Raw genomic sequence first — 25,914 nt, 5'->3', positions numbered from 1 at the left:
TGTTTTGTCTTAACTGAACATTGAAGAAGAATGAAAATTCAAATCTGAAAAGCAAAAATAATCTATGTATTTAAGTACATTCAGAGCTCAGAAGGAGGACCTGCATCATATTTTAGAGGGAGTCTAAAGGTAGAAAGACACTAATCAACTGTGTGCACCAAGTTTTCTTTTGGAATAAAACAATACGTATTTGCAATATGTGCAACTGTTGTTTAACCATTAATGTTTTCACAGCAAAGAAACTTGTGACAGGGTCAATAGCTATCCAGCCTGCAGCTGTTTTAAAAAGTCAGTTTCAGTTTGAATTTTGCAGCCTATGTAAAACAATTGGAAAAAGCTAACAAGATTATGCAATAGCTCAGCTTAATTTGACATTTCTGAATAAGATTAAATTAACAAGTTGGTTCACTGTTTCAAGTTGTTGCTGTGGAGCCGAGGATCAGAGTCACAAGAGTTTCTGTGAAGTTGTTCCCACTGCCACAATAAGAAACTTACACAGCTGAAACAATGAAAAAACTTTTTGTTTTTAATGTCACGGTTTCACTTAGTTTTCAGTCTTCAGTTGATTTAAGTACTAATTCCTAAGCTTGTTTACTGCATTTTTAAATAAATATTTAATTTGCCTTGCACAGAGTCCTAATATGAGTCTTTTGTGAAGAAACGGCAGGATGACGGGAAAGGTGCACTGCGTGTGATTTCCTCCAGAGACCCTACTTCTCAGTATAAAACACACAAATGTTGTTTTATCAAGGGCCCGCAGGCTCGATTACTACTGTGTTAACTAATGCATGGACAGGTGTCTTTTTTAATGGAAACATTTTGACTTTTTTACTTTTGCTCCTGAGTTTATTTCCACACAATTTAGATAACATTTGCCATTGTTAAAGGGATACTTCAACATTTTGGCAAATTGGCCCATTTAGCACAATTCCTTAGTCATTTCGAACAGCATACTTACTTTTTTTGTAAGGGCGAGCTGTTGTTTATTCAGAGGTGAGTCGGGGAAGGTTTTCGGGAAGAACACAATGGAAGTGGATGGTATTTTTGTTTCCCCTCGTCAAACTCATCAAATACAAAATGCAACAACCCCAAAACACTTTGGTGGACACGTTTTAATCCGCACATTCACTACGCTGTGAAATATTAATGCAAAATTACGAGATTGAGTTGTTTATGCGAAGATTGCTAAGACGGAACTACTTACTAAACATGGCGTCTGGGCGTGGTGATTTCAAAAGAAAAAGTAGTTCCCAGTATTTGCTTCAGTGTCGTAACGCTACAATATTATTTGTTGGTGTTCCACAGCGTAGTGAATGTGTGGATTATAACGTGTCCACCAAAGTGTTTTGGGGTTGTTGGATTTTGTATTTGATGAGTTTGATAGGGGGGAATAAAAATACCATCCACTTCCATTGTGTCCGTCCCGAAAACCTTCCCCGACTCGCCTGTGAATAAACAACAGCTCGCCCTCACAAAAAAAGTAAGTATGCTGTTCGAAATGACTAAGGAATTGTGCTAAATGGGCCAATCTGCTAAAATGTTGACGTATCCCTTTAAAAGAAAGCACATGTATTTGTAATGGGATCAAAATTCAATTATGTGGTATCCAGGATAACACCAACACAACAAACAAACCAACAAACAAAATACTGCAATAGTGCCAGATCAAATGCTTTCCCTAATCCTAAACATAGTGTAAAACACACCCTGTTTTCTGGATGACAACTCGCATTCTTTTGTGATAGGTGTTAGCAATGAGCTGTTTTATTGTATTTGCTGATGAAGCTGCTAATTCTTCTAGGCCAATGTTCCTCAGATCCTGCTAATTCTTTGATTTTCTTGGAAGAACTGCACATTTGAGATCCCAAACATGGCTCAATGACTTTGAGGTCATGAGACTGTGTTGACCTTTCCAGAACCTTCACTTCAATCTGACGCAGCCACTGAAAGGTATGGTTGGAATTAAGTTTGGTATCACTTTCACACAGGATAATTCAAGTCTATCCCATGGATCAGCCTGAAGCATTATTCGTACCATCAGTTTTCACCACATTCACAGTGCATCTGTTGCTGATCCAGCCTCACGTTTCATAGCAGTTACAGTGTCTTTTTCATCAAATGCCTTATTGATGCCTCTCCAAACGGTGCTGTAGTTTTAGGGCTTGTCCAGATGCCGTTTGATATGTTGTGAGAAGTTTTTTGTCATGTTGGTACAATAAAAGCTTTTCTCTGGAAACACAACAATTCAATTTAAATTTATCTGAGTACCTCCTTCCAAAGAACCTCGATTTGTTCACTTCTTCATCAGAGTTCCAACACTACTGTTTGAGTTTTCGAATCGTGTTATATTCTTTTCCTGATTTCTAAAGGTCAACTATAATTTGTCACAGGCGCTTTGATGGTTGGCTTTGATTTCCCATGAATGAAACGTGTGATCTCTCAAGAGCTGAAAAGTTCACTGATCACTACTACACAGATATTAAATCAAATGAATTGAGAGACGTTCATGTGGACTCAGCTTGAACAATCATTTATAAATAACTAATTATGATTTAAAAACAATAATATGTGACAATAAATAATAATACACTTACCTTGACAATAAGCAAGGTCCCGAATGAAACAGGAACTTAAAGGTGCTGTAGGCAGGATTTTGCTAGTCAGTGCTAATTTTTCTGTGTTTTCTTTGGATTAAATGTTAGAGTATCCACTGATAATCCTTTAGGAGTGTAGCATAATTGCACTACCACGAGGGTGCAGTGTTTCCATCTGTCTCTGTTCTGAGCTGAAAAGGAACTCAGCTCCAGGTATCTTTGACCAATCAGAAGAGCCCATGAGGCTCTAACCGTGATTGGTCGAGGGTCGTTCGTTCGTCACGCGTTCTTGTGGGAGGGGCTTAACTTGTGTAAGGGCGTGATGTCAGAGAAAACAGGACCGGATTGGCTGTGCTGGGTTTCAAATCGCCATCTTAGACGGGTCAAATCGCCATCTTGCTTAGGTAAACCTAAGCAAGATGGCGGAGATGCGGAATCCTGCCTACAGCACCTTTAATATAATTTATTCAGTCCTAAAAAGATTTACATATCTACATGTTCCCATTTACAAATTTGAACCAATCCATATAGTGAGGATATATATTCAGTATTGATACATGATTAAACCATCAGTTTCTTACAGTGTTTTACTTCAATCTGCACTTTAAAGTTAGAGATGTCAAAGCTATAAGATAAACAGAAATGATGATATTATGGTTCATTTATTCCCTGAAATGCAGGCCAATACTGGAAAAACTCTCCTATTGAAAGTGTACCTATTTTCAATAAAGGTAATCTTTGAGATGGCACACAGAAGTTCAGGCTCCGAATGAATAGCTTGAATAGTGAAGAGTGCCAAGGTGCAGCAGATGAGTTTTCAGGAAATATGAGGAAAAAAAATCTCTTTTGAGCATCCAAGAGAAACCTTTCCACATTAATTGGATACTTGAGCATGGGCGCTGATATGTGATGATGGCTTGATTAGCTTTTTAAAACCTGCAATGCCTGTGCTTTTTCAACCATTAAAGAAAGAAGCAGGTTAGGTCTACACAGAGTCTTCTTCATTTATAAGAGTGGTTTAAGGGCTGCATTAGCAAAGCTCTCAATGACAGATATAAACATTTTACTGAGACTATAGAGCTCTGAAGACTCATCTCAATCTACCACTAAATAATAAATAACATGTGTTGTTGCCAGAAATTGATGCTGATACTGGATAAAATCTTATTATTTTAAAGTGAGCAGACATGACCACAATATTTCTAAACCAAAACTACATAAAATGATACAGAAATGTGTAAATAATCAAATCAAGAAGCTAATAGATAATGAGAGGATATGAATAAAAACCGTGCTAGAAACAGAATTGTTTTTTTAACAATAATTGCACCAAACATTTTCTTGAAGGTGACACTGTGAGACTGGCTGCATGAGAAAGGAGGCAGCAGAGGATGACAGACCAAATCCAGAGGGAGAAAATGAGAAAAGAGAAAATAGAGGATATAGTCATAGAAAAACAATGGAGATGGGCTACAGAATTAAAATCAGACCATACTTGTTAAACAAAAGACCAAGAAATACTAATTTGGGAGTCCTTACCTTGTTTGTTGATGAGCAGGGTTAGGTATTCTCTGTGAAAGGAGCTAACATGGAGCAGTAAAGCAGGGCTCTGACTGGTCCTGAAGCTCAGGGAGATGCTTTCCCCTCTCAGCGTGATATCGGTGTAGATGTATGATGGCAAGGCACTGGCGTTCCTGCTCAGTTCGTAGGGCTCCTTAAGGATGTAGGTGATGGATGTCATCGACTGGAAGGTAGCTGAAACCTCTGTAAGTTAAAATTTCACTATTTTAAACTTGAATACTTCGTCTGCTTTAAAGTCAAACATACATTCCAGTTTAGAAAAAAACTGCTGATAATGATCAATGTGTTAAAGTTGGTGGCCTGATGTGAGGGGATGTAAAAATCTGGATAGAACTGTGTGTCGGGGTTAGGTGAAGCATTGATTTTGATCACTGTTTCCACTTAGTATGGAACAATAACTTTGCTGCAAAATCAAACAGCTTTGAATAATTGCCAAGACATTGTGCAGTTTGTTGGGTGATACAAATGAAGGTTGAAACAGCAGCAACAGAAAGAGGATTTTCTAGTACAAATAATGTAAATATACATTATTTATGTTTAAATCATAATACAAATCAAAAACCTCTTCGATATCACCAGTTTTATGCTTTATTAAGATTTTTATCAATGCCAGTTATTTCACATACCGTACCATGATAGTGGGAATGAAATAAGTGTTATTTATCTGAAAGAATGACTGATGTTGCTGCCTGTGATTCCTGCATCCAACTGGCAAACACATAATTTTTTTGTTATTTGTTGTCGCGAAAAAGAAAAGTAATATTAAAAAGCCAGAAAAATATGCTTCCTTCCAAATATATAATATTAGTGTAGAAACATATTCAAAAGGGATGAAAAAAGAATAATAGCATAAGTGGAAGAAGATGAGAACATTTGCATTAAATAATTAATCACCTGTAAGTAAATACTAGCAATTAAAGTATCACAGACCATTATTGTATGGTCAAACCATACATTTTGTGTTTATGCTTGGATCTGATGTAGAAGACACCTCTAGATTGAAACAGACAACTATTTTAGCCATTTTCCACAATTTTACACTAGATGAAAACCTTACTCTTTAATACACTTAGCCTGTGTGATAACTAGCTAAATAGCTAGCTAGCTAGATGGATAGATAGATAGATAGATAGATAGATAGATAGATAGATAGATAGATAGATAGATAGATAGATAGATAGATAGACATGAAGCTAATCAGCAATGGAGCTATTGAGCTTGTGGTGTTTATGTGCTTGGACAAGGCATTTTACCTTGATTGAAGTCTGTAAACACTTTTTTTGTAAAATCGTTAGTGTTGTGTTGTTGCATTATTTTCAAAAGCAAGTCTGTTTCATGGTAAGAAGCTGCAAGTTTAGAATTGGTTACACTGTGAGATGCAGTGAAACAGCCCTCATCCACTGACAGAAAATTAATTATGTCTGTCAGGCTAGCTAAGGTGTTTGGTTGCAAGATGAAGACAATGGAAGATAAAACTCCTCTTGCTGCACTAAGTAACACAAGCATTTTGAAGTCACAACAAAGTTTTGCTGCTCTTTCTTCTGGGATCATCAACAACTGCAGGTTATTTAACCTTTCGTGCTGATTCAGTATTTCATGCCAAAGCAAAAGTTCAACTGTTCAAGATAGCATTGGGTAAATTGTCCAATCATTACCTGGTGGGACCGCCAATGTCTGATGAGTAATTAGTGTAAAATTAGGGGTTATTTAAACCAGGCGCAGTTGTGTTCTGTCACATGTCTGCACCATCAGGGTTTCAGGAATGGGACTGTCACTCAACAGCTGTTGTTATTTTGTCATCTTTTGTTGATTTTTGTGCTTTTATGGCTTTAACTTCAGGCTTGTTGTCACCCAGGTTTGACATGGTAATTGAATTAATGAAGCTAAGTACAACCTAATAGATTCTCTATTCCGCTTATAATTGAACTTCCGGCCTGGCTCGATTTCCTGTGTGCAGCTTAATGTGGCTTTTGTCAAAAATAAACTTGCTGTGTCTTAGAAGGAGCGCAGTGCACTGAGCCACCTCGAGGACACGTCTGAAACCTAGCGTTTGGTGTGTAAACCTGAAAATTGTCTAGAATGGCCACAGGTCACTTAGTGCTTTGTGTGAATTAGATTTTAAAAGAATCTTTGCTACACTTACCAAGGGATGCATTGTCATCCCTACAATAGCCACTTGGCATTACCTGAGTTGAGAAACAAATGATCCTGGAGTCCCTACTTGAACTTCGAGAACAAAATTTTTCATTTTGATGTGATTGTCAACCCAAGAGACTTGCAGAGGCTTTTATAGTTGATCTGCATGATTGTCCGTTTGAATCATCAGATCTGGCTTTGTGTAGTTACTGGCAGAAAGACTCCCGTGTGTCTGTACCTTGATGACAGAAAGCTCCAGTGAAAGCAGACTGGCCACAGTCGCAAGAGAAACCATTGGTCTTTTCCACACAGCGACCCTCATTCTGGCACAGTGATCCGTAGCTGCTGCAGTGACCTGGGCATCCAGGACGAACCCCGGGAGTGATCTTGGCCCTCTCTTCCAGGTCCAGAGTGACTCCGTTCAGCTGCAGAGAACGAATGCAACCCAAAAAGCCTTTCTGTCTGGACGCAGTGCCTCCTGCCAAATATAGAATAAGGAGAACCAGTGTATTAAGGTCTATCTGACTGCAAGTCACACACAGTTTAATTAGATTGTCCTAACACCAAGCTATAAACCACCCCAAGCTGAAAGGAAGAAGAGAAAGAGTGACCAAATACCATTCAGCCTGTCAATGAATGCATGAGACTGCAAATATGTGCATTTTTCTCTGATAATTGTGATTGACAGCCACTTGTTTCCACCACAGCGCAAGATAATTTCTGCTCTGCAGAGCAGAGCCCGACTCTGCCAGGCAGCAGTCTGGCTCTTGATTGGCTAAGTGCCATCTGGTATTTGATTTTCATTCATTCTTTGCTAACAGGTGAGAAGAAAATCATTTCCTGCTTTTACCTGCCAATTAAAAATGGAAAAAATATAAAATTGATGCTAGGGCCTCTCAAGTTGGGAATGTCTCATTTCATATCCATGCCTGGTGGTAGGTATTGTTTTTACCAATTGGTATTGACAAAACATTACGGTCACACAATGAGTCTGAATTTTTTCAAATATTCAAAGAATCAGTAACATCTGTGGGGCTCCAGTTTGTGGTTGCAGCAAATATAATGACACGGCCGAGAAACAATGGAGCACAAGGTGGGACATTTTCAAAAATAATATTCTGAGTGATATGTTTATCTACACTGTGTGAAGCATTTAAAACAAACATTTGACCTGTGTTATTTCTTTAAAAAAAATGGTTCATCAGATAATAATTACTGCTCAAAGTACAGAACTGAAGGAATCTGTATAATTGAATTCTGAACTAAACCAGTAATGATTTCTGTATTACTCCTTTATCGAGTCGGTAGGTAAGGTGCAACACAATCTCCTGAAGACTGTTAGATACCCACTTAACACACACACACAAAAACAACAGTTTCTGAGTATCAAATTGTCAGGATCCACATAAAGGGTATTTCAAATGACAGGCAATATTGTATGCTGCACAGTTGGTGAAAGCAGTTGAAACAATCATCTCCTGAGGGTCTCACTGACATCTGGTGCAATCGGCAGTCATATCTGCCCAGGATTGTGTAAGTTACTTTGTAAATGTTAAAAGAAAATTGACCTTTCAGTCACACATTACACCACTTAAGCAGACTCAATGCACTTTGTGTGTGAACAGCTCTTTTGCATGTGGCTGGCAGCCCATTGGGTTCCACATTAGGTTAAATTTCTTTCTGAAGAACACTTACACAGAGCAAAAAATGCCAGACTGGGGGGAAGACAACCTGGTTTTCCAAGTGAGCCATAACTGCCTCCATGTGTAAAGAGGACTAAACAGCAACAAACATTTTGATGAATGATAGAAAGAAAGAAATAAAGCAACAAAATAAAATGCTGCTCACTTTTCTATCATTTTCAGACCTACTTTTGTAAAATGTGGCGAATCTGAAAGGTTGGCCATGCTATTCAGTGACCTGATTATGACCTGAAGAGCAAAAGCTTGAATGAAGGCTGCAGAAAAGAGTGATTATAGAGGTAAAATTGACCAAATTACTATGTAATTTGGATACAAATGGCAGCCTCCTGTGGGACACCAACACCTCTGACAGAAAGAAACAAAGAAGAACCGCCAGAGAGAGCTGCCCAGGAGTCCAAAGGAGGAAACAAGCATTATGACAGTCAGCATGGAGTTGGGTCATTAAAACATTTCTGAATTTTCACTTATCGTGATCACCAACAATCTCTAGCAGGAAAGTCTTGCAAACTTGTGTCCTTGGTTCTTTTCTTTTTTCTTTTTTTTTTTATTCATGCTTTCTTGTCAAGGCAGCTGAGAGGAATGTGTGCAGCCCCAACATACACTCACCATCCATACTGAAGCAGCATAAACCTTTCAGTCTTTGTTGAATCAGCTTATCTCTGTTTACTCTGTAAGAATACTTGCCAACAAGTAATTTCTCTGCCATGGTTTTATCATGTCCAACAATGATGATGTTCTTTTTCATCATCTCACAGTAATGAATTCATAATGATGAATGTGCCCTTATAACTGAGTAAGCCCAACAAGATATTTCTCTTTCCAAAAGCTAAGAATTATGCATCAAAGGAGTAGGATAGCATTCAGCACAAGGAATCATTTTGGCAGCTATCTATTTTTGTTTATTTGCTTTTCCACCTTTAGGACTCTGCGTGTTATTTTCTGTAAATAGATTAAACTGCCTAGTTTATGTATTTTAATCTGTTGGCTCCCCAAGCATGTCTCAGCTCCGACTGTCAGAATTGTTAGACATTTTAATAAACAGCCCTGGCATAGATAAAGCTGATCAACATGTAGTGAATTGAAAATTCATGCTTATTACAAGTCTTCCTCTGTACATGATTGCATCTTACCCTCGCTTGTAGGTGTTTTTATTCTGATCCAGTGTACAAAGCAGCTTCGTGATGACAAAGGGCAAATGCTTGACCCTGTGCTCTTCAATCATTTCTGTGTGGATGGTGTAAGCAAAGCTCTTCTTTGAGCCATTTTTATTACAGTAAACATGGCCTGCAGACATGAACCTTGTCAGTGACTGTAACATCTCCTGTACCAACATTTTCAAATCAGAAGATGCTGCTTCTCTGCTTTAGCTAAATAAAATATTGTCTCTTTAGTAGAAAACTCAGCAAAGAGAAAAATAGAAATCATAAGTACCGTGTAACACTCTAATGCATTTTCAGAAGAGGTTAAGCTCAGATTAATGAAAAAGGGAAGCAGCACCAGTTTTCAGAGCTGATCAATAAATAAATTCAAATTCCAGAATACACTTTTGAACAATGAAGTCTATATATTTTGATTTTCCTTTTTCCAGTTGAACCTTTGCGAGAGAAAAGTGAATCATTTCCTAATTGCTGTCATGACATTGTCCTCTGAGAGCTTGATTTTGACTTTTGTCCTATTTCAATGTAAAATGCCCATGAAAGTCATCCAGCTGCCAGGATCAAACGTTTCAGTAGGACTATACCGGTAATAAAGACAGATGCAACCTTTTTCTATCCATGACAAGGAGAACGAGATGATTCCTATCTTCACACTTTCCTACACTTGTATTGTGATGGATTCACAATTCACAAAGGTATAGATATTCTTATGCAGTATGGTGAGTTATGATTTCACAGAGAGCAAGCAGTGGTGTTCTGCTGCAAATCAAGCCTTTGTCAAACTCAAACCCTTGATTAAAAAGCAGCATCCTTTGTAATCCCATAATCGTATTTGTATTTGAACATATGATCAAATTGCTGGTAGATAATAATCACAATGGTCCTATTCACAATCTCTTCTACAAAGCTGTTCAGAGAAAGTTAGAAGCTTGAATCTGTCATAGGATCAAGTCGAAGAATCTAATACTACACCTTTTTCTGTCTCTTACAACTCATCATGGGCTTGTAAATTTACTGTTCACTGACACCCAAAAATCTGTGGCAATTTTATCCTGAACTGCCAGCTTCATTTTCACTTCTTATACCTTAATGGTATTTAATGTGTCCCATACCTTATGTTACAAACATAGGTGTTGTGGTTTATTTTTAATTAAAAATTAACTCCAAATGTGTTTTCATCAGTAGAAAAGTCCCATAACTGTTGTCCATTCTTCATGTTTTTGTCTTTTTTGCCATAATCTTCAGCGAATGCTTGCTTTAGAAAAGTCATTATACTTTTTTAAATATATGTTCTAAACAAATGGCTACATGTTTCGAAAGAAATAAACGGTTTTAGGGCAGGAAGCACAGACAAGGTTATGAAGTTGTACAACTACAGACAGAAAAAACAGCATAGGAGCTGGGGCTTTGGGGTCTTTTGTTCACTAGGAAATATTTTCTTATCTTTCCACTTAAATAGTCCGAAGTGTCATCCCATAAAATATTGAAGTAGGCTTCAAGTACTTATCGTAATTGGAGTTAAACACCATCTGGAAAAAGTTGAGCCATCCTGTGAGTTTGAATAGTTATTTCATGTCATTTCAGTGGTACCTCTAACACAGAAGGTGATTATCCGGAAGTCAAAATGCCAAAGGTGTGAAACTGTTCAAAGGTCAAACGTCAGAAAGCCTCTTGTTAAGTTACAGCAACACACACCAGCACACACAAGCACGCGTGTGCACGCATGCACGCATGCACGTGTGCACGCACGCGCGCACACACACACACACACACACACACACACACACACACACACACACACACACACACACACACTTCGCCCTATCAGCGCCCTCCACTTCACTGTTATCTATTGTTATCTATCAAAGGTAATTACTGTTCATTGTAGAAAAACCCAAGACTCTGCATTTACTTTAAACAGAACAGCAGACATTTCTCTCAATACAGCCCAATCAGCAGCCCGTGCTAACACCACTTGCCACTTTTGGAGCACTTCAGGGTTATAAAAGACGCTGAGGACAGGTTTTGCTGTTATCAGACACAGAGTGTGGAGTTGCGCATTGCTACTCAAGAAGTGCACGGTAAAATGCGCAAAAATCATTCTAAGGAGTTTTTAATTTTCAGCTGGAATCTCATTTTAATCTGCGTACATCTCTGAAAATGAGTGTCTGCTTGTCGATACATTAGCATGCTTACTTGCAAGCCTGCGATTAGATCAGCTGAGCCATAGCAACAATAATAACGACCACTCAGCAGCTAATAAGGGCAATACTTAGCATAATAGGTCTGTTGACAAAGTGCCCAATCCAAGTAACCTTAAACTAACCCCATTTTAACCCAACATAACACAAAAGTCTTTAGAAAGTCCTCCCCTATAAATGGTGTCAAAGATTTTGAAGATAAAATAAGATAAGTAAAATAAGATATGACCTTTTGGTCCTCACCTATGAATAGCTGGCTGTTGAGCTGCAGATGAACGAGTCCATCAACAGGAGCCTCCTGGGTGGCAGTGGGGAAATCATCAACGCGGAGCAGTGCTTCTTTCACATTTCGCTCAGCTCGCACACTGTGCCACCGGTCGTCGTTCAGAGGGACGCTGGTCTGAACTCGTACCTCCAGTGGGCCGTTCCCCACATCGAAGGAGAACACAACTTCTGAGGAAGCTGAGTTGAAAAAGTAGACATAATAATAGAAAATACAAACAGGAAGGCACGGATTTGAGTACACTTCATGACCATACGGCATCTCTTATGACCACAGCTGTATTAAGGCTGGCAGGATTTACTGTGAGGTGTGTTTCAAGTCTGTGATTGAATGCTATATTGCAGTTCTGGGAATCAATGCTATGACAAATATATAGATGTAAAGCTTTATTTCTCTGCTTTCCGGGAGTTTGTGGATCTACTGGAAAGTATAAACGGTCTTATGAGGTATGGCTATGAGAAATGTTCATGTCAAATCCTGTCGGCAAAGAGAAAACAGGAATAAAAAAAAAAAAAAGCATAAGATTCCCAATCAATACAAAGGAAATGTAAAAAAATTCCAGTTAGAAAACTTAGATAGACAGTCAATGGAAAAATGTAGTATGAGATAAAAAACACTAAGATCATCATTTTCTATGAAATGTTAAAATAAATGTCATTTTTCTTTCATACCAAAGTGATTCTAGTTATAAAAAGGCAAAAAGTTTCAATTTAAAATAAGGTTTTTATAGATCCATAGGTAATAGCAAAAACATTCCCCAAAACTGATCCAATTTACATAATTTTTTGAAATTATCTTCATTATTTCATAATGAGCTATTTTGGACAGACTACTCAAATGCACTTTTTACATAAAGTGACACATTTTTTCTCACCAGGTCATTACACGATGCTTTTAATACAGTGTCAGCTACTCAAACTGTTGTTGGAGGCTCTTTTGTCTTTATTTACCTTAACTGTAATGCGAATGCTGCATATATTTGGCAAGAGAAATATTTCACATTATCCCAGCATCAGTCTACCATGCATTTACTCAATAAATAATTCTAAAAAAGACTTCATTTTTATTATTTTTTAAATCTGATTCTTTTAGTCATGAAGGTTTGGAAATAGACAGAAAGCTTCAAGAAATCATGTATTATTTTCCTCACAGGCTTTATTGTTTCATTCATTGATATTTCTAGTAATAGAATCTTCTGTATGCCTTCAGTGGCTTCTAATTTCTCTGGTATGTCTGACATTTTTCCATTTTGTAACATCGATTTTATCATTATGTGCAGATTATTTACAAATACAATCAAACAGTATGCATGAACATCTCAAGATGTAAAGGCTTCTGAGATAATTTCTTCTTTTATGCTTGTCTTCTATATTTTCCACCATATATTAGTAATGGCATAACAGAAAACAGACATGCTAAGATGAAAAAAAATATCATATACAACTAGTTAAAACAGAGAGAAGAGGCAGAATTAATCACAGACAGAGGACCGGGGGGTCAGGGTCAAAATTTCAGATCAAAATTTCTAAATCTGCTTTTTTACATGTATATTTAAAATACATACCAGAGCCTGGACTTTTGTTTATTTTACTCAAACAGAAGTGGAATCAGTGTTTATAAAGTAAATATCCTTGACATGTTGGAAAGAATATGAGCACTTATGACAGATCTCCCCTCAGTGCTAATTACTAGATATGTTTATGTGTTGTGTAATTTAAGTACATTAATTCCTTAGACTGCTGAAACTATGGTCGCAAGCATTCAGACCATAAGAAGACTAACAGTTTCCGTCTGGCAGGATGGGATCTGCTTGGTTTGTTGCTTTGACGCAGAGTGATAGCATAGCAGACTGTACTGACACTGCAACACATCTTACCACCTACCGGTTTGTTTTATGGAATATGAGAGAGTGATGAGGTTTTAGAGGAGGCATGATGTCTGTCTGTCTGTCTGTCTGTCATTCAGCAAAGCCCAATACGGTAACAGTTGATGAAGAACTGTATGGCATCAGATTGACATTAAAACCAAATTGGTGCCCTTTCTTGTTACCACAGGCACTAAAAGTACTCACTTATAATAATAACAGTCATTAATCTTCACAGCATTTATGCAACACTAATAGGCTACACATTTAACCTATAATCACGGAGGTGAGCTGAAGGCCACATGGTAACCATTCATCCATCACAGCACTGAAAGCGTGCCGAGGCTCTACATTAAGAGGAGGTAGCAGCAGTCTGTTGACACGAGTCAGAACAAAACAGTATTCCTCACAAAGTATGAAGAATTAGAAGAAAAGAAGTTGTGTTACTATGATGATTAAATTAATAAAGAACACAACTGATTAATGACACATTTATAGCTGGATTTTGGCACTGCTCCTGGTGGGCTGTAGTCATGTTAGCAGAACGTATAGTGATCCTGAGTCATTGCAGTCTTAGCTGTCATAAAGCAGCAGCAACAGTGCTGCAGTGAGATAAGAGGTATTTTCTGGCATAATAGTGATGGGGTTTCCCTGAGGAGGAGCGGGAGGAGGAGGAGGAGGAGTAACATTTGTCCTAATGTTTGTGTGTGTGTGTGTGTGTGTGTGTGTGTTTGCAATGCTCAGCTAAGGTTGCAAATAAATGCTTCTGATACAGAGGTCACATGTTACAAAGGGAATGAAGTCCTCATCACCAGCGTCTGCACACAATTTGTTACTTTTCTTTGGAAAATAATTATCATGACACAACCAGAACATCTTTAAAAAGAAAGAGAGAGAGAGATAGAAATATCACTTAGTTCCTTTTGCTCTTTCTTTAAATCTGTCCAAATATTGGCACCTCTTTCTTATCTATCGATGTGAACATATCATTTATTATCTTTACATCTGCCTGTGATCAAATTTTTGTCTCTATATTTAATGAAAAGAGACAATGTCCATCTCATCATAACACTTAAATAACTGTTTTGGTGAATGAGGCTATGCTAGGTGTTAGAAGTTTTTGATGTGTTTGATCAGTCAGTGCTGGTAAATTACCACAAAATGCTCCTGAATAATTGTAAAGTACAATCGCAGACCTAAATTTAATCCCTAGTTTGGAGACACAGGCTTTACTAATCACATTGTCAAAATGTTCTCGGCCCGAGGGAAAGTTTTTCTGATGGAAATATCCTTTAATTGGATTCTTACTCAAGAATATCAGCCTTTGCCAAGTAGGGCGGCATATTCCAGAAGTGCAACTGAGATCCATGTGCACGAATATCAGGAAGCCACAAGCAAAACTCAATCAGTCGCAGCTATTACACACACACACACACACACACACACACACACACACACACACACACACACACACACACACACACTAGACACTAGAAATGTTTTTTATAACCATGACACAAAACATTGCTCATTTCTCACTTACAGCTGAGCTCGATCCGGATGAAGTCCTTGATTCCCAGATTTTCCAAGAAAACCCCAGAGGAGGATGTTGTTTTAAACAGGAAGGAGATGTCTGCGTTCAGCTCTCCATGAAAAGTGGGGAAGTGGAGGTACGATGTTTCTTTGTCAAAAAATGCAGCATTCCAGAAGTTTTCTGCAAGACAAAGAACTCATCAAGCTGCTTTAATATCATCACTTCTCTATTTTTTTTTCTTGTCATGAAAGGTTACAAAACTCTTATTCAGGAATGCACTATGTCACTCTGGAACAAAGCCTATTAAAAGAAACCTCATTAAGATTGGCTGTGTAATGAAAACTGTGTAGTAAACAAATGAACCAACTGTTCAACTAATTAGGTAGGAACAAAGGTATAGCTTCAGTTATGCCATCTCATTAATGCGGATTTATCTTACAAGGCATTTCCAAACTTCTTAAACTGAATGCTGGAGTTAAAAGCAATTAAAACGAGGTATGTATATTTGCATTAGCAGCTGTTATTAAAAATGATACCAGAGATAATATTTTAGCAAGTGGCCGGCCAATGAGTATGTGTAATTTAGCCAAACCTAAATTTCCCATTAGTAAGATGAATGGCAGACAGAAGGCTGCACAGAGATCCCTATAATTCAGGTCACTGCTCAACTGGATACAACCTGTTGCTTCAATAAAGTCCTCTTAAAACAACCATGATAAGTTGTAGATCAAATACATATGCAGAAACAACTGAAGTTAACGTGAGTTCACACCACTGTTGAACAAAACTCAGGTGAAAAACACCTACTGTCTCCATGGCAGCGGAGTGGCCCCACCCTGTAGGCTGCCTGTGAGCCAGGTCGCTGGAGATCACCCAGCACCAGAGATCTGACTGGGAGGGTCTCCTTCAGGGTGAGCAGGCCGGAGTCATCAGTCCTGGAGAGCAAGGTGGAAGAGAAGGGCAGCGACGGAGTCGGAAAACACAGAGAGAGGGAAAGAGCGGTAACATGAAACAATGGGTTTTTGCAATGGAATGGTGAAAATGGGGATTAAAAACATAAAGAATAACATATTTTCAATAATTGATTTATGATGCACTTAGTTATAACAAAAAAACCCAAAATGTCTCAAATACCTCTTTGGCACGAATATCTATTCCCATTTTAAATATAGGGAAATGGATGCATTCACATCTAAGCAATGAATTATATTACAAAGTGGGCCTCAAAATGTGTTGAAAGTGTTTAATTTGTTAGTGGCCAGGGTAATTTTTATACAACAATGCAAATGTCTTTGTCAAAATCAATGTGATTTTAATCATATTCAAACACAAGCTGTTATTTTCTAAACACTGTTTTATTTCTGCCAACAATATCATCGATATTAACAGTTACTGTTCCTTCTGAATGGAATATTAGGCTGTTATTAGTCATAACACTGGCAAAAGATAAGTTCATCCAGGATACTGTTTGATTTCCATTCTTCTTTTTTTTTCATAACTCAACAAATTGTTTATTCCCCAAACAAATCTGAAAATCAAAATCAGTCATCTTTTTACTTTTTACTTTTACTGTTACTTTTTTCAAATCAATTCTGAATTTGACAACCTACAGATGTGCACAATGTATCTTGTGACTGATTGATCTGTGATATTCAGGTCTGCAGTCTTGTTTCTGAGTCCAGAGGTATTTTCCTGTTGCCTCTAAATGTGGTGATGAAACCAAACGGAGACTTCACCTGCAGGCAGAAACCGACCCTGAGCACATACTGACTGTAGGAGACACTCTATGCACAAGAGGGATGCTCATACAGATTTATATATAAGAACAAATTAATTGTGGCTCCGAGGTCAATGGCATCATTAGTTATGTAGGAAAGTAGGTCTAATGGTGGGAATGGTCACCGAATTGGAAATGCGTCCTAAATACAGATTTCCTTCCTGGATGGATTAAAGCTACTGGGACAAAACATTAAAAAGTGTGTTTTCACCATCTTGGGACTTGTCCTAAATGTTGCTTCTTCTAGTCTAGCATGACTGAGTGTGGTGAACAACTCAGACATCAAATCAATGACAGAAGCAACAGATGTCTTACAGAACCCATCACACAAAGAGTCCATTTTTCTCTCTTCCACAACAAAAGAGAGAAAAACACCAGCTTTAGACTTTATGACAGACTGAAATGAGAACCTATTCACTGATGATAATCAGTGTTCCTCTTCTTTATTTTAAATGTGGCAACCTTGCAATATTTATGTTCAGACCAAAGTGAAAGAGGAAACCAACAATCCTTTCTTGGATTCCGTAAAGTCGTATTGATAGCCTCCAACAATCATTCTATTCATTTAGCAGATTGTCTTGAATCAAAATTGATGTTCATTGGGGAGTGCATACATCACACACAATGACCTTTGTGACAATAATGACCTTATTAAGTGTCATGAGGCAGATTCTCGGTGCAATACAACATAAATGTCAACAGACAAATTGTAGAGGCAGTAAAGAAAGCGTTTCTTTGTCTCAAGATCCATCTTTGTCATGTAGGAAGGTGGCGAATAACTCATGTGGTGTTTCATTATGAATGCAAACCATCCTCCCTGTACAGACACCAGTGAAAATCAGTTCTAGATACATTTTAAAACTTCACATTTACTCATAATTTGACATGATTTGACTTATAATCAGCCTGTTCATGTCAACCAAGCAGTCATCAACTTAACAGAGAAGTTCAATACTGGTACACAATATAGTTTATTCCTTCTTCTTCTTGCATAACCTACATTTTTATAAAATATATGGAACTGGCATACTGCTGAGCATAAAAAAATCAACAGCCCCTGGCCTTTAATTACACATTCAAAAAGTGTTTGAATAACAACAAATTTAATTTCTTTTCCACTTGATCTTCTAATACCTTCAGAAATTTATCAAACAAATAGCACAGCAGAAAAACAGTACCACTGATCGAAGTCGGCGTCACAGTTGCAGTAGTGACTTGAATCCATACAGTTGTCCTGCAGACCGCAGGAACACTGTCGACTGTCCGGCAGCGCTCCACCCCAATATGTCTGAATCTGACCTTCACCCAGACCTCCAACCCACCAGCTGAATGGAGTACCCTCTGAAAACATGCAGAAACAAGAACACGGTCAGTCATTTCCTGCTGATTGGGATGTGGTCTCCTCTAAAACAAATGCAGTTTTCAAAACTGATTTTTAAAAAACAGGTACGACAAAGTGGATTATACATCCACTAACAGAAATTTGTTATCTTTATTTTGTATTGATGGGGCATCAAACCTCTTCTAATTTCTCCTCCTTTTCTCTTTATGCCTCTCTGCCTCACAACAACCACTCAACAAATGCAGCACTGCAGCTGCATTTGTTGAGTGACGTATCAGTAGTGTTTGCCTGAATAATCCACACGGGGGTTAAAACGGCACTACGCTCATTGGACTTCACTCACAAGTACTCAAATAAATAGACAGTTTCCTGGTTCACAAGATGGTCAACTTTCTCATCTAGGTCAAGTTAAGTGGGTGTTAAGATTTACAGCTTTTTGTAAATTGTGTGGTTTTTTTTTTTTTTTTTAACTACTGCTTTTATTTGATTTCGGTCAGATTTATCAAAGTTATCTAAAATAAGCAAAGAAAAATGCAGCATACAGAATCAAAAGCAATGGTTTGCCCCAAAACGTAACTTTTGAAACAGTGCAGGCAGTTGAATTATGACTTATATTTTATTTACCTTAATATATTCAGTTTTTCATATTATTGCTCCCTGGAAATCATATGAATTACAAAAAGGCTTTCTCTCTCTCTCTCTCTCTCTCTCTCTCTCTCTCTCTCTCCCTCTCTCTCTCTCTCTCTCTCTCTCTCTCTCTCTCTCTCTCTCTCTCTCTCTCTCTCTCTCTCTCTCTCTCACACACACACACACACACACAAACCTTTTGTACTTACAATTCAACTCTAATGTTTCATTCAAACTGAAACTCAGATCAGAAGAGTTTTTTTTTTGTTTTGTACCATGTGTGTTGAAGAGGCGGGACTTCCTGCAGTGGTAGGAAAGCTCCTGCTCACAGTGCTCCGACTGACGGATGATGGCTGCCAGCAGCGGCTCTTCAGAGGAGTAGTCAAAGTGAGCGACGTGTTGGTTTATCTCCGGTGAAGACTGAACGGTGGTAAATTCAGTGTTATTGTGCTGGATCACCATCCATGTGCTGCCCTCTGCAGCCAGAGAAATGCATAAGGGGCGGGGCATCAAATGAGCGTTCAGAATACTGGCCAGAGGTGATTGTCCATTTCTCTGCTTTCAACTCAAAAACCTTGAGGAGAAAGTGTTTACACATATACTAACAAGTGCCATGACAACAAATAATGAGCTGTTCGCTTCACCTTTAAGAGCTCATAATGTTAAGGCTGATCTTTGTCTGACTAATTAGTTATAACATAATAAACCGAGTGTCAGTGTGTGCCTCACCTGTCATGTTACAGTAAATCAGTTGAGGTCTGATCGGTCCGCTGCCATCCACGTCTATGTAAAAGTGTCCTGATGTGTTGCCTTTGTGTTTGTAGGCCTCACATGACTTCTCATACATTGCTGGAAAAAAGGCGTGAAAAAGCATAAAAGTCTTCTCAACTTTTATCTTGATACAGTTCAAGGACACTTTGACCCACATAAAATGAAAACAACGAAAAGGTGCACAGTATGTGTGTATGTGAGTGTGTGAACATGTCTCGACCGAGCTGATCAGACCACCGGGGCACAGATATATTCCGACAAAGCTTCACAGAATAATCGCAGCCACCATCTTTTTAATTTCTAATTTGACGCACCTAAAATACTTCAGGCAGTCTCTAAGTTGAAATCCATTTATGTGGAAAGAACAGTCTGCCTGAGGATTCACTCTCTTTTTTTTCTGATGTGCATTCAAACGCCGTCCTACTCTTATCCTGATCCCCTCTTTATCGTTCCCTTTCTTCTTTGCATGATTTCTTGATTTTTAGTTTCAACCTTCTACACTTCCTTCTCTGTAATTTCTTCCGATACCACACAGAAAATAGATAAGAAATTCACAGAAAATAATGCAGTATTTTGCTGTAATTAAAGTGTTTCACCTGTACAACACAATCTTTAGTTTATTGGAACAAAATAATAACTATTGATGTTTTTGAGTTTGCATAGTCTTTCTGGAAGCACGTTATGTTGTTGTTGTTTTTTTCTTCTGGGTACAAATAGAAATAAGCAGGAATATGCTCACTGTGTATATACTGAGAGCATGCTCTTTGAAGTGAGAAGTAGGAGAAAATTGCAGCTTTCATCTGCAGCAGGATGCCATCCCTTTGTTCTTTCCTCAGCTTTCCCTCAGTGGATAAAGTGACACTTCATTTCTGCATTATGTATTACCAACCACACTATTTCTGTTAAGACGCAGCCTGTCAAATTTGGCGAAAACTAATCTGCACGTCTCCCCAGGCTTGCAGGTAATGTGTAACCCCCCACCCCCCCCACCCCAAAAAAATAAAGCAAAAAACACCACAAGTATTGCAGATCATTCTGTACTAAAAGACTGTTTAAGTCTGAAGCAGTGAGGAGAATGCATATGTTTAATCTTGAATTGTCAGCTTTGTTTGCTTAATAAATCATGTGCTGAATATAGTTTAGGCCAGGGGTGCACAAGTCTATTCCTGGAGAGCTCCTGTCCTGCACGTTTCAGCTCTTCCCTGCTTCAACACAGCTGAATCTAATCATTCCGTCGTCACCAAACACCGAACAAAGCTCAGTAATGAGCCTGTCAATGCATTCATGTGTGTTAACACAAGGAGAAAGTTAAAACATGCTGGACAGGGGTCTTCAGAAACAGGACTGGGCACCTCGGTTTAACTGAAGCATGCTAAAATAAACCAGTTACTTCCCATTTTTATCCATTATTTTAACCAGACTGTTTTAGGGTCCTACAATTAATTCATCTTGAAAATATCTGCTGATACATATAGCAGCGACCGTGGGGGTCGCTGTGGTTGCTGCTGTGTCCCAGGGGGCAGCAAGGCATTATGGGGGAACTGTTAGGGCTGTTTGGGGGCCGTTTCGGGGGTTTTGTTTGTGTTTTGTGATGTTCCTTTTATTATTAGTTACGGTCTGCAATAGTGTTCCTGTGTTCTAAGATCATTTTGTGTTGTCATTTATCTTTATGTGTCAGACCGTGAGCAGGGGGTTTGCTAGGGGACGTGCGAGCCACCATTTGTGTGTGTGTTCCCGGAGCGCTTTTGAAATGAAAGCCCTGGTTAAGTGTGAGCAGTTGTCCGCCTCGTCTTTTCCCTCAGTTGCCGCTCGACGCTACAGGATTTTTAGAACAATTCCTGTATGGTTCATGAACTGACGTCCCTTCATAAAAATGAAGCTTAGAGCGATACATATTTGAGTTTAGCGTGATTTTTGTCGCAAACTGTGTAGTGAGTCTTCTTTATATAACGTAGTCTATCGTGTCACGGTATGGACTGCATATTTACACATACATATGACATTAATGTATTCAAATATTTGAAAGCTGCAAATAAGAAGGAAGGCCAGACATGTTGGACCATCTGCAGATTCCACCAAGCAAACAATAAGGTCTTTTAAGACTTTCTGATTTAATGGAAGTCTAATTTACTCAGCATAATGAAGTACTACCAATCTGGTTGGTCTATTCCCGATTGAACACAGCTAATTAAAGTTTTGAAACAATGGCAGAAGAAAAAAAGACAGGGAAATTAACAGTTGGGGGACACATGGCCTCTGTGTTATTAAAGCAAGTTCAATGAAAACAGGTCTGGAATATTAACCTTAATTCCTTCAAGAAAATACAGTGCTGGCCTTACAATGCAGCTACATTTGAGATGAAAATGCTACATATTGATGTTTATTCTGTCATGGAGTAAAGATTTTGTGTCAAATTTGTACTTTTTTAGGAATTCTTTAGGTAATAATAATTTTATTGGACGTAAACATAAAAAAAGAATGTAGCTGATTGAAAGCTACTGACTGAACATTTTTAAATGAAAATGTAAATTAATTGCATAAACACTGCCACTCAATATCTAATTTAACCTGCTGATGCAATAACACACAGTGATATACATAAACATGACAAGTACTTAGGTTTTTGTTGTTCGTGTTGTTGTTATACTTTCAGTTAATGTAGCTGCCTAACAGTAATTATGTAACACTCAAAGTAATCACTTTGATTGTTTTTAAGAACAGCAAACAGCTAATTTTAGCGAGAAAGACATAAACACAACAGTGAAACTGAAGCTCCATGAAGTCACCAAAATGCAGCTGAACGGGATAAATAATATCACTCGATATATGAACCAAATAACACATTGATACAAGTCTAAAATGAGTGTAAAACCTGTAAAACCTTTAAGACGTGTCATTAATCTCTTTACAGTGAAAGTTTCAACTTCAACAGAGTGTTTTCTGTTTTAGATCTTTTTGTGGGTGTTCATGAAGTACTAAAACAGGGGAACTTACATGAGTGTGTTGCATGTGTGATTAGCAGCATTCTGCTATACTGAGGTTAAGAAACATATTCTAGAGTTTTGTTGTTTTGTTCACACAAAATGGGCAAAGATATATGACATAGTCAATTGTGTCTGTGAAAACAAGCAGAAGAACAGGTATAACAAAGAAAAATCTCTCCTTTTAAACATGGTGGGGGCAGCTGAGGAAATGCATTTCAACACAATTACAGCAGCTACTTCTGCTAAAGGGTGAACCAATGTACACTTTCATTTAAAAGATGTTCAATACTAATGCAATCATAGACAGCACAATTGTTATTAGATGTTGTGAATCACTTTGCGTGTGACAAATTAATCTATTAGCAGATACTGCAATATTTCCTATCCATTAATGAAAACACACTACTCGGGTAGTGGTGTCTATTAATTTGACAATTTGTCAGATGCAGTTCTCAGCCGGCAAAGTGACTATGTTTGCTCTTTATATCAAGATTAATAAGTGTTTTCATGCATAGGAGTTCAGTAAAGGCCTGGATGTGGCCGGTGCTTACAGCTGTGGCAGGTGGCTCCTCTGTAGCCGCTGGACGAACAGTTACAGTGGAAGGTGCTCCATGACTGAGTGCATCTGCCGCCATGTTCACACAGACTGGGGGAACACCTGTGAGACAGACAAACACTCAGTATGTCACAAACAGAGGGTAACAAGAGGCCCCAAGTGCACGCACATATGAGTTGTGAAGATGCCGCTCATCCATTCAGTAAATCTTCTATCAAATATTTATAGTTTATTCTTTCAATAAATATTTTTTTTTAATTTTATTCTGTAGAGTGATTTCTTTTTGCTGAATGATGTTTAGCTGAGGTTAAATTCTACACATTGTTTGATAACAACCCCATAAGGAAGATTACAAAAAGATACATCTGATCGGCAATATAATGTTGCTGTAAGAATGCAGTTAGATAATCAAACTGGACCTTTTTTTTTTTTTTTTTTTTTTTTTTGTCGGAAAAAAGTATATGTATACACTGTAAATGTTGGAGGTGTGAAAGACTGGTGAGGGTGTAGCCAAATGTGAGATTGACTTTTTTCCCTCTTTTGTTAATTATCAAACAAATAATGCATTGTCCTCAGTTTACTGCGTAAAGATTTTCATTTTTTTGGGGAAGCCTGCCTTCTAAAACCACCGAATCATCATGATAATTATCACAATCAAAATCCTTCAACAATTGTTCAGATTTTCTGACCACTTTCCATATCCTCCAAACAACTTGCAGCCACCATAGCGAAGTCATCCATTTCAGCTGCAGTGCATGGCACTTCGCATGAGACAAAAATACATTTTGTTGTAGTTTAGGTGGCACGATGCCGATGAGAGCCTATCACACTTAAGAGTCGGCTCCCAAACAGCAATTTTGAGAACATTTAGCTGGATTGCAAATACAAATAAATTATGTGGATTCAGCACAAAAGAGATAATATGCATGTACTGAATGGACTTCTCTAATTACACACAAGGGTGCACATTTCGTGAAATGTGTGTATTTTGAAAATGCACATAATCACATTTCCAGCTCATTTTTTTAAATGTATAATCTTCAAGATTGAAACAAACAAAGGAAAACAAAGGGCTGCTCTTGGACATCAAAATTGTGATGAAGAGTTCTCGGCAACACAATAAACACTAATAAACATCTGTTCCTTCTTCATACCGTAGTGAAACATAAAAACAATGCAGAAAAATCACTTCAGCTTTTATGACACTCATCACTGTCCTGAACTGAACAAAGTACCAAAACACATGCCGCCCTCAGTAAACACAAGTATCTCCCCAAAGGCACATGAGAGTTTCACCGTCTTATTTTGATGCTCAGTCATTCAGGTGACCTAGACTATGAATCAGCCCCTGAAAACTCAGCAGAAATGAACAATGTTGTCCAACAACACATAAGGCAACAACACAGCTGATCACTGCATGAGGGTGCTTTCCGTGCACTCCATTTTTATTTCAAACAGATCTCAGGCTAATCGGTGATTGCACAAAGGTTGCAATGCCAATGTGTGTGATTTCTTCTAAGTATTTCCCGGTGATGGACTGGAGACATGTTAAGTGTGTATCTTGCCTCTGACGACAGTCAACTGGGATCAGGCTTGATAAAATGGTATAGAAAATGGATGGATGGCTGCAGCGAGCTGGGGCCCGTCAAAGCATAGTGTTTCGTGTTTGTGCTTGTGAATCTTAAAACAGTGGAATACATCAGTTCCCCTGAAGAAATTATTATAATGTATGGATTTTTTTTCTACATTTTGACAGCTGCTGGCTACTTGCACGAGTGCTGCTTCAACCAAGTGGTGAAATATAATTTCAAACCAAAGGAGCAATGAGAACATTTTACTTGCGGAGCAATAAAAAAAGGTGTACCCAAGCAATACATATATTCTCACAGCAGACCCACAAGAACACACTATTAGAGCTGGCTCTTTTATAGTTGTTTCCTGTGCTCTTAATAAGATGACCCACTCGCAAAGAAGCCCCCAGATATTGCCATAAAGTGCTTTATCTTTAATTTACAAAAAATATGAATAGTATCTTACGTTGATATTGACAGAAACAGTAGTCTGAGGCAAGTTAGACACATAGAAAATATATGTTGTGTCAGTGTCAAACGATGTGTGGTAACTCTCAGGTGGTCAAAACATTTCCTGTCAAATCTGTTTCAGGTGAAAGCTGTAAATACACAAACATTCCTGGTCCTACATTCTACCCTGACTTGTAAGAAACTACCCTGGCTATTCTATACCTCACTTCTGAGAAATATCTTCGTTCTCAAGGTCATGCTCACATTGGTCCTGAAAGATAGAGAGCTGCAGGAGTGCACACTCCCTCAAAGGATGAAAGAAAGAGGCAAGGTCTTGAGGATTTAAGAACTGGAAAGCGTGGATAGAGGGAAGGCAGCTGGGAGGGTGGAGATTAGTAGGTGAGACAGAGGACTGAGGAGGATGGGAGTGGGAGTGGAGAAGAAGAGCAGAATGGATGGAGACTTTGAATAATTATCAGTGGAGTACGGTGTTTGAAGAACGAGTGTAAATGAAGTATGAGGACCAGTAAGGACATGAGGCAACAGAACTACTAAGCTGATACTACAAACATCATCACATGCAAGTCAGTATAAATTGAGAACACATTTTTAACTGATATGTTGATTTTCAAGATGAGAACAGACTATTTTTCATTATTTTGAATTAAAAAAAATGAGAAGGATGTCTTGTTATTTACCAAAAAAGGAGACAAGGAGGGAAGACCCATGCAAATGTAAATGCATACGCATATTTTTCATTTTGTCACTACTAAAGTACTTTTA

At 38.2% G+C, this 25,914-nt stretch overlaps 1 protein-coding gene across 1 annotated transcript in view; it reads right to left on the bottom strand.

The window, feature by feature from the left end:
- Nucleotides 1–25,914, bottom strand: part of LOC115381689 (contactin-associated protein-like 4) — a 104,453-nt gene that overhangs the window by 9,370 nt on the left and 69,169 nt on the right. The window contains exons 11-19 of the mRNA XM_030083245.1: nucleotides 23,106–23,212; nucleotides 19,529–19,648; nucleotides 19,075–19,275; nucleotides 18,009–18,171; nucleotides 15,861–15,988; nucleotides 15,063–15,233; nucleotides 11,616–11,834; nucleotides 6,550–6,789; nucleotides 4,134–4,358 (exon numbers count right to left, since the gene is read on the bottom strand). Coding sequence (XP_029939105.1) covers nucleotides 4,134–4,358; nucleotides 6,550–6,789; nucleotides 11,616–11,834; nucleotides 15,063–15,233; nucleotides 15,861–15,988; nucleotides 18,009–18,171; nucleotides 19,075–19,275; nucleotides 19,529–19,648; nucleotides 23,106–23,212 — 1,574 coding nt within the window. The remainder of the gene's footprint in view (nucleotides 1–4,133; nucleotides 4,359–6,549; nucleotides 6,790–11,615; nucleotides 11,835–15,062; nucleotides 15,234–15,860; nucleotides 15,989–18,008; nucleotides 18,172–19,074; nucleotides 19,276–19,528; nucleotides 19,649–23,105; nucleotides 23,213–25,914) is intronic.

Source organism: Salarias fasciatus, chromosome 23, assembly GCF_902148845.1.
Source record: "Salarias fasciatus chromosome 23, fSalaFa1.1, whole genome shotgun sequence".
Classification (NCBI taxonomy): Eukaryota; Metazoa; Chordata; class Actinopteri; order Blenniiformes; family Blenniidae; genus Salarias; species Salarias fasciatus.
Note: the sequence above shows the minus strand (reverse complement) of the source record. Positions and strands in the feature narration are given on the sequence as shown.